At 43.8% G+C, this 9,082-nt stretch overlaps 1 protein-coding gene across 1 annotated transcript; it reads left to right on the plus strand.

The window, feature by feature from the left end:
* The first annotated feature begins 742 nt into the window (after positions 1-742).
* On the plus strand, positions 743-9,082 carry SPINK2 (serine peptidase inhibitor Kazal type 2). Its single transcript, XM_066618058.1, has 4 exons — positions 743-844; positions 1,520-1,560; positions 6,252-6,361; positions 8,655-9,082. Exons 1-4 carry the CDS (start codon positions 808-810, stop codon positions 8,719-8,721), a joined length of 255 nt encoding a protein of 84 aa, XP_066474155.1. The 5' UTR covers positions 743-807; the 3' UTR covers positions 8,722-9,082.

Here is a 9,082-nt window from a genome sequence, read left to right on the forward strand (position 1 = left end):
CTGCAGGGACTAGTGGTGGGTGGGAGGAGCAGGTGAGGCAGTGCCTCCCCACTGGAGTCCTTCAAAAAGTGCTGCCGCCGTGTGAGGCACCCAAGCACACGGCGGCGGCACTTTTTGAAGGAGCCCAGTGGGGAGTCACTGCCTCACCTGCTCCCCCACCCACAACCACAAATCCCTGCCAGCTTCATGACAGGCTAGCAGGGACTTGTGGTGGGTGGGAGGAGCAGGTGAGGCAGTGCCTCCCCACTGGAGTCCTTCGAAAAGCGCTGCCGCCGTGTGAGGCACCCAAGCACACGGCGGCGAAGGAGCCCAGTGGGGAGTCACTGCCTCACCTGCTCCCCCACCCACAACCACAAATCCCTGCCAGCTTCATGACAGGCTAGCAGGGACTTGTGGTGGATGGGGAGCAGGTGAGGCAGAGCCTCCCCACTGGGAGGAGCTCTGTGTGTGTGTGTTTCTACACAATTTATTAAAGAAAACGTTTTTATTTTTGCACCAGCCACAGTTTGTGTCGCCTCTTCAGGCGTGCCCGGTCTGAGAGGCTGTGAGGGGAAATGGCGGGCTGAACAGGGTCGCCCTCACAGGCGCCAAAGCCACGGCACGCCCCTCCCCCACCCCAGTGGCGCAGCCCCTGCCCTCCGGCTCGCGCACCCATCACTCAGCGGGCACGTGGGCTCAGCGGGCGTTGCGGGAGGGGGCGAGTGGGCGGGGCTTCCGTGCTGGTCCCCCCCCCGCGCACAAGGAGTATAACTGCCCAAGCTAAAGCGCTCAGAAGGCAATCCACCTCTTGCCCCTCTTCGCCTCAGGATGAGGCGGGCCAGCCTGGTGACGTGGATGGTGGCAGGTACCGACCACCCCCATCAGCTGTATGACGAAGGAGGGGGGAGGATGGTCGAATGCGTTGCTATGGTAACCAGAGGCAGGTTGCCAACTTCTCAGGGAGTCCTCGCTCTTGTGCTTGGACCAGGTACAGGGTGACCAGATGCACTGGAGGACACAGTGCCTCTACCTGTAACCATTGTGTAGAGGAGGGAATTTTGGCAGGTGCAGCTCAACATGGAAGGGTTTAAAAAGCTGCACCTGCCAACACTCCCTCTTCTATACAGTGGTTAAAGGTAGAGGCACAATGTCCTCCAGTGTATCTGGTCACCCTGCATGAAGGACTCCTTGACCTGCAGACATAATCAGGCGAGGAGCATCGTCACACTCATGACAAGTATGGAGTCTCTTCCAACAGCTGTTGTTCCCCATATGCTTTTTTCTTTAAAGATCCCTTTGGATCCATCTTGCAGTTCCTTTTGCTGTGTAAGCTGCAACCTTGTTTTCTGTTATTATTGACAAGTGTGTGTGTACTCATAGGCACATGAACACTTCAAAGTAGTTTTTCCTGGTCAGTTGGCAATTCTGCAGGAGCGATGTAGAGAGGAGGGGAAAAATGAATGTGTAGCTATGGAAACCCAGTATATGAGAAGGAATAGCTGTGTTGTTGTGTTAACTTGTGACTTTTTTTCCCCCTCAGGATTCCTGCTGATCTTCCATTGTGTAGAAAGCAATACCAAGGTGAGTTTAGAAGTTGGGTGTGTGGAAAGTATCAAGTAGAGTGCAATTTTGTTCTTCCTAGTCGGGACAGGTTTTTTAAATCTTGTTCTTCAGCCAAGGGTAGAACAAAATTTTTTAAAATATAAGTAATACAAGAATTATTACAGTAAAAATGAACAATCCATATATATTAATGCCAGACCATATTAAATCAACCGTCTGTCTAAAACCACAGTGATCTAAAAAGGCTTGGCCAATTCTACTTCGTCTACACTTTTGTGAGAAAAGAAATCCTTAATGGAAGAGCCCCAACATATCTTCCTTTTGTATATGTTCAGGTATGTGTAAATTGTTCACCAAGTCAAGATACATTTCAAAGCTTTTTTTTGTTGCTTCCTGGAGTTGGGTGGCACTCACAGTGGCCTCCTCAAAGTAAGGGAATGTTTGTTCCTTTACGTTGGAGCTGCATTGCCCTTATATCAGTGCTGGAATGTGGGTTAGGATTGTGCCCTTAGTTAAGCAGAGGTGGCTGTAATATTAAAATAGTTATAATTTAGCAATTGAACTGCATTCCTGTTCCCTCCTTGAATTTACTAAACACCACAGATTTTGGGTGTTGGGCCAGATCTGATCGTGAACTTGATTCCCATCTGGTGCCAGTCCAGGTGGAAGAGCTAGCATGCAGTGGAGAAGACCCCAAACAACTATTGCCTTTCATTTGAATAGATGGTCTGTTTTATTCTCTAATGCAGTGGTTTTCAAACTCTCCAGGAGAGTTTGAGCCACTGTAAGCTCTTGTGGGGGGGAGGCAGTGGGGGTGGGTGGAAGGTAGCACTTACCCAAGCCTCCTGCAGCCCCCTGAGTGGCGCAATCCTGGGGATCGCCCTGCGGCCTCCTCCCTGCCTCCAGGCTGCCCCCGCCCCTTAAGAGGGCAGAGGCCAGGGCCCACAGGCTGGGGCATCACGACGCCCAGTTTGAAAAGCCCTGCTCTAATGTTTTCGGTCTTTCTGTTCATCATTATCTTTTCACTTTGGCTGAGAGTTCTCTCGGAGTTTCAAAGCTGACTTTTCACTCATGGCCACTAACTACTTTATCCAATATTTTTGCAGTTTTTCCATTTCTTTCTCACCCTAAGGTTTTGACATCCATTCTGCCAGTTTGGCTGTTTCAAAAGTTGTCTTCAGTATGCTGATTTCAAATTTTGAAAGTTTTGACATCCATTCTGCCAGTTTGGCTGTTTCAAAAGTTGTCTTCAGTATGCTGATTTCAAATTTTTCGTTGTAGGTTTCTGACTAGTGAGGCCTAAAGCCTGCTTGAGCAAAGTTATGTTGAACCTTCCTCTTGTTTTATAACTATTAACACAACTATTAACATAGTTTGCTCTTTCAGGTAATTTTTTTTTTTTTACTCCTGGTGATATTTTCTAAGAAGACCAGGCTACTGCTGAAGGTGGGAGGTGGACAGGGTGATCAGATCCAGTGAAGGACGAAGTGCCTATACCTTTAACTGTTGTATAGCAGAGGGAATTTTGGCAGGTGCAACTCAATATAGAAGGGTCTAAAAAGCTACACTTACCAAAATTCCCTCTGCTATATAATGGTTAAAGGTATAGGCACTCTGTTCTCCATTGGATCTGGTCACCCTGGAGGTGGAAGACCTAAATAAGGGTCTTTTAAATAATTCCCATCCATGGTTTCCCACTTGCCCATGCTAAATTCATAAAACAAGAGGAGGAGGAGCTTTAACAGAATCTCTTGCCATGCTTGAATATGTAATAGTGAATACTAGCCCATCTTGCCCAAGATAAAGAGGTTTATTATGATCAGTGTGTATCTATCTACACTTGGATATCAGTGATTTTAAATATGGAGGAAAGTTTTCTTATTCTTGCAGTGTGATACCAAAGAGATACAGATGGAAGGGAATGTAGGTTGCATCATATTTAATAGAAAACATAGTGTCTGAAGTGAGTCACTAGCAATCTGAAAAACATACAAATCTTCTCTATCCATTGGGATTTTGTTTCTTTTGAGATTATACTTATAACAGCACAAATGAGAATAATTCCATAATAATTTCTACTAATTGTAGAAATTGTAGAAGAATTTTTAAAACAACTAAAAATTAAAACAATTTCTACGAATACAGAAAAATTTCCCAAATTTAACAATCAACAAAAGTTGTGACAAGCTCAAATTTGTATGGAAATTCTAACTGTAAATATGTGGGAAAGCCAGCTACTTACTCAGTGTGAAATTAAAGGCAATCTGCTAATGCTCAGAGGTATTCTGAGAGGTATTCTGCCAGGTGACAGCTGTCATGGAAAAAATACCAAATAAAAGTACCTGCTGTATGGTACCTAAGAAGATGGCTATCAGGGCTAACTGAAGGCCCAGTCCTATCCATTTTTCCAGTGCTGGTGCAGCCATGCCAATGGGGTGTATGCTGCATCCTCTGGTGGTGGGGCAGTCACAGAAGCCTCCTCAAGGTATGGAAACATTTGTTTTGAAAAGATGGAGCCAGTGGACCGATCTGCTCTGCCTCCGCAAAAGCAGAAGTGGAGCGTGATCGCCCCACTCTCCCTTTCCCTGACCTGGGAGCCCTGCAGGCGCTTGCGCAGGGCTCCCCGCACACAGGGACGGCTGCTGCAGGGACTGGAGGGTGCACCCCAGTCCCTGCAGCCCCGTCAGAAGGGAAAGTGGAGCGATCGTGCTCCACTTCCGGTTTTGTGGAGCAGGGCACGATCGCTCCGCTTTCACTTTTCCTGACTTGGGGAGTCCTGCCAAAGGTTGTGCAGGGCTCCTCGAACCCCCGGGAGGCTGCAGGAGGCTTGGGCAAGTGCACCTAAGCCCCTGCAGCCCCCCTGAGCGGTGCTATCCTGTGGATCACGCCGCTGCCTTCCCCCTGTCTCCTGGCTGCCTCCGCCCCTTACGGGGGCAGAGGCCAGGACCCACAGCCTGGGGCGTCACAACGCCCCAGTTTGAATACTACTGCCTTACCTTGAGACTGTGTTGCGGCTGCACCAGTGCTGAAAAGTTGAATAGGATTGGGCCCTGAGCCAATTTGTTCCCACTGGCTCCATCTTGTCAAAATATGTCTGTAACAATGCCAGCTATATGTCTAGAGCAGGGGTGTCCAAAGTTTTTGTCAAGAGGGCCACATCATCTCCCTGACACTGTGTCTGGGGCAGGGGAAAAAAATAATTTACATTTAAAATTTGAATAAATTTACATAAGTTTATATAAATTAATATACTAGAGGTTGAACTTATATGAATGACTTAAGGTCTTGCAATAGCTCAAGGCTTATAAAAGGCCTTGCACAAAGCAAGGCTGGCCTTTTCTTTGCTGCTGCTACTGCATCACAGACATGAAACAGCAAGCAGTGGAGGGAGCCCTCATCCCACAGTTAACATGAGAGGTCAAACAGTTACCCTCATGCTGAGAGCAGTTGCGTCCGGCCAGTGCGTGCTCCAGCAAGTTTCCAGAGGGCCAGAGGCTCATTGGAGACTGGGGTCTCCCTGAGGGCCGCATTGGGAGTCCTCAAGGGCCGCAAGTGGCCCCAGGGCTGGGGTTTGGGCACCCCTGGTCTAGAGCTTCCTTGCCCTTACAGTGGATTCTAATTTGGGCAGAAATCTCAGGTCAAGTGTAGGAAACTTGACTGAAATTAAATATAATTTGGCAGGCTGAGATTGGCACCTTCACTTTCTGCAGGCATACAAGTTTAATTAGTGTAATATACAAGAATACTGATGTAACATTCTAACAGAATTGTATATTGGAGAACTGAGATAAAAAAAGAGAGCTAGGGTGGTGGTGCACAATGATTTGTTAAAGGTTTCCAGAGTACAGCAAATCAAATAAAAGCCTCTGTGAGTACCAGAAAAGGTGGCTTCATAAAGGGCTTATTCTTTTGTGATTTGGATTTTATTAAAAGGCGTTCATTTGCTCTTCTTAGCAGTCTGCTTGACATAAATGGTTGCTCTTTAGTCATTAAAGTCATTGTTAGTCATTTCACAAGGAATCATTAATACTTTTCACAATAATCTTGTCTTTCACAATAATCTTGTCTTTCACAATAATCAGTGTCTCTCACTGATTTATGCTTAACTGGATATTTGCTTTATCTTCTATTTAATCCCAAATTGAAACATACATTTGTGTAATCTCAGAAATATAACAATGTGCTTTATTTGTACATATTCCATGTATTCCAGGGGAACAGGGAGGGTAAGCAGCAAAAGGAACTACGTAGTTCTGTAGAGAGAGGATGCTGGAAGCAAGTAACAGTGCTTGTTAGGAGAGACAGTAAAACTGGAACTGTGAACAGTTGGCTCAAGATGTGGGAATCAAGAGGGAGGTGGCTTGGGCACAAATGAGCATCAAGCAGGCAATTACCTTTGGTAGTGGTCACCTTAAGTAGTTGGCTGTGAACTGAAATTGAGGTAGATCCCATCCTTAGACAAGGTGCTGAATTGGTGCGTAGCATTTATGTATATTTGTGAAACTTACAGCACAAGCCTATACTTGTCTGCTCAGAAGAAATCCCATTTATTTCAGTGGGGCTTTCTCCCAGGTAAATGTGTATAGGATTTGTAGCTGTAGTTGGAACTTTGTGTTTTCTTTTTCACTGTAGTCTTTGAAGAAACATTAATCTAAATTATTTCTAAAATAGTGTTTGTGTGGATGCCAGTAAACCTGTTTCTTTCCCAGCCCAATTGCAACCAGTATCCCTTGCCTGGATGCCCAAGAAACTTTAATCCAGTTTGTGGGACTGATGGAAACACGTATGCAAATGAGTGTACACTTTGTGAATCAAACAGGTACCTTCAATCAAATTGATTTCATCTTCTGTCTAAGATAGCATTGGCTTTACGAATAGTTAGGGGTGTGTTTTTGGGGGGGTGAAATTTTTTCCAAAATTTCTTGATTAAAATAGCAACTTTTGGTGTTGTATATTTTATTCAAAGGTGCACTTTATTAAATTATAATTATAAATTGTAATTGTTTTATAAATGTACTAGGTAGGTGATATAGTGTCAGCCACAGTATTCTGCCAAAGTATTATTTCTGACTGAAAAAGTAATCTATTTTAATTTCTGGAAAACATCTTAAACACCAAAATGTGGTGGTTTATGTTTTTAACAAAAAAAGCACACCCCTACAAATAGTCAGTGAGGTCTTTCACTTAATTTTTGTTTTAGAAATTCTTGCAGCCCAGTCCTAATCAACTTTCCAGCATTGATGCAGCCTCAAGGAAAGGAAATAAACATTCTCTTACCTTGAGGATGCCTCCGTCACTTCCCCCTCACAACCGGATGCAGTGTGCACCCCATTGGCATGAATGTATCAGTGCTCAAAAAATGTCTAGGATTGGGCTAACCAATTAGAACTTTCATGCCTGGCCAAACAGGCTAACCCAGTGTTTCTCAAACTGTGGGTCGGGACCCACTAGGTGGGTCGTGAGCTAATTTCAGGTAGGTCCCCATTCATTTCAAGATTTTATTTTTAATATATTAGACTTGATGCTTTCATGGTATGTGACTGCATTTGGGGAAATGTTACAGACCTGTACTTTTAACAAGTTATGTATATTCTTTTAACAATGATAATAAATGGAACTTACTCCTGATAAGTGTGGGTAGGACTGCAGCCTAGGAGTGTGAAAAATGTTCCTGCTTGATTATGTCAATTCCGGTCATGACATCACTTCCGGTGGCTCCTGACAGATTCTCATTCTAAAAAGTGGGTCCCAATGCTAAATGTGTGAGAATTACTGTGCTAACCCCTTTATTTCAGTGTCTTCTCCCCAAGATTAGCCAACTCCAGTTGTTTCAGAGAATTGTATGAGAAGCCACAGGTGTTTCAAAAAGTTATGGAATAAATTTAAAGGGGTCAAATGGCCATCTCAGTTTTCAGCATCAAGGCAGTAGAATTTACCCACCAGTCATGCATCAATCCAGACACAGTGTACAGACTATAGTGTAGCACAGAGCAAATAAGTTCTCTGCAGAAAAGTGTTTCAGAGTTCCATATAACTCTCACAAACCAGCCAAATCACATACTATAAGGGAAAACATTTAAAAACAATGAACACAGTTGCTCAGTTTAACTTGACCTCTTAGAAAATTATGCTATGTAATAACATACTTGGTGGCCTTATGGGAACTAGTAGGGCAGTAAAATGGCACCATCCATAGAAAAGGAAGCAGGTTTCTGCATACTGAGGACTTCCCAGGTATGCAGAAAAATAGCACTTAGACCTCACATCCTCTTGACAAGGAATGTGCATGCACACAATATTTCTGTGTGAATAAGAATGTTAAAAGGCAGTAATGACAAAAGGGCGGATGGGAACTGACCCTACAGCTCTTTCTGACCTATAACCTAGATCCATCGACAGAGGAGGGGAATAGGATTGGATTGAAGGTGTACCTACATCCAATATTTGGTATCCACTTTGTGAACTTTTTTGTGGAAAAGTGGTATTTAAATACAGTTGTTGGTGTTGTTGATAACTGTATGCACCAAAAGTACATGTCTAATCTTATTAGTAATAAGTTATTAGTTACAGAGGTGAACATGTGATGCAAAATATCAGTGTGATTCTCTAAGCTGAGTGAGCTTAGAGAACTCATCTCTGCTATAGCAATAGCATACAAATGAAGGTGCTTTCACACTATCTCTGGTATGCTTAAAATGTTCCATCTGTTTTATTTCCTTGGATTTATTTGGGTAAGCTTTGTTGTAATACAAGATGTAAACCTTATATCACACCAATAACATATCTATGATCAGATGTATCTTTACTTCAATAAATGTAGGTAGTTGACATTCAGCCCTGACATTCACAGACAGAGAAGAGTTACTAGTGTGGTATTCTTGAACAGTGGCATTCCTAGAAGGAGGGCACCATGCTAAGTTTTGCAGGGTGCCTCAACACATCATGTAAGTTGCCCCTCCCTTTGCAGCTTACACAGTGCATTGAGGCACCCTACAAAACTTAGCACTGTCCCCCCCCCCCCCCCGGAACACCACTGTTCTTAAAAAATTAGTTCTGTCTTGTAAAGGGACAAGTAATCTAACATCTCATTTTATTTTCTGTTCTCTTTACAGAGAAAATCACCTTGATGTTGAAATTGCCAAAAATAGTGCTTGCCAAAGGAAGAGAACAAGTATGTAACCTGCTGAGAAGTGAAAACCAAATTGCATCTTCCAAACAGCTAATACTGAAACAAATTATTTTGCCAACTTGTGTATCTGATTGATGTATCTGAACCCAACTTGTGTATCTGATTAATACAGCTGTCTTATTTCAAGAAAAAATGTTTCTATTTATACTTATAGGGTACTCACTGAAGAAGTACTCAAAGAAGTACTTTGAAAAGAAAAAGAAAAAGAGACGCCTGAGGGGGGACATGATTGAGACATACAAAATTATGCAGGGGACGGACAGAGTGGATAGGGAGATGCTCTTTACACTCTCACATAATACCAGAACCAGGGGACATCCACTCAAATTGAGTGTTGGGCGGGTTAGGACA

This window comes from Tiliqua scincoides, chromosome 2 (assembly GCF_035046505.1).
Source record: "Tiliqua scincoides isolate rTilSci1 chromosome 2, rTilSci1.hap2, whole genome shotgun sequence".
In the NCBI taxonomy this organism is placed as follows: domain Eukaryota; kingdom Metazoa; phylum Chordata; class Lepidosauria; order Squamata; family Scincidae; genus Tiliqua; species Tiliqua scincoides.

Bases quoted from the DNA above. Each gene is read 5' to 3' on its own strand.
- SPINK2 (XM_066618058.1), top strand. From the start codon at position 808: ATGAGGCGGGCCAGCCTGGTGACGTGGATGGTGGCAG. The intron at 1,561-6,251 runs GTGAGTTTAGAA...TTTCTTTCCCAG, and splicing joins GTGTAGAAAGCAATACCAAG to CCCAATTGCAACCAGTATCC. The intron at 6,362-8,654 runs GTACCTTCAATC...TTCTCTTTACAG, and splicing joins ACACTTTGTGAATCAAACAG to AGAAAATCACCTTGATGTTG.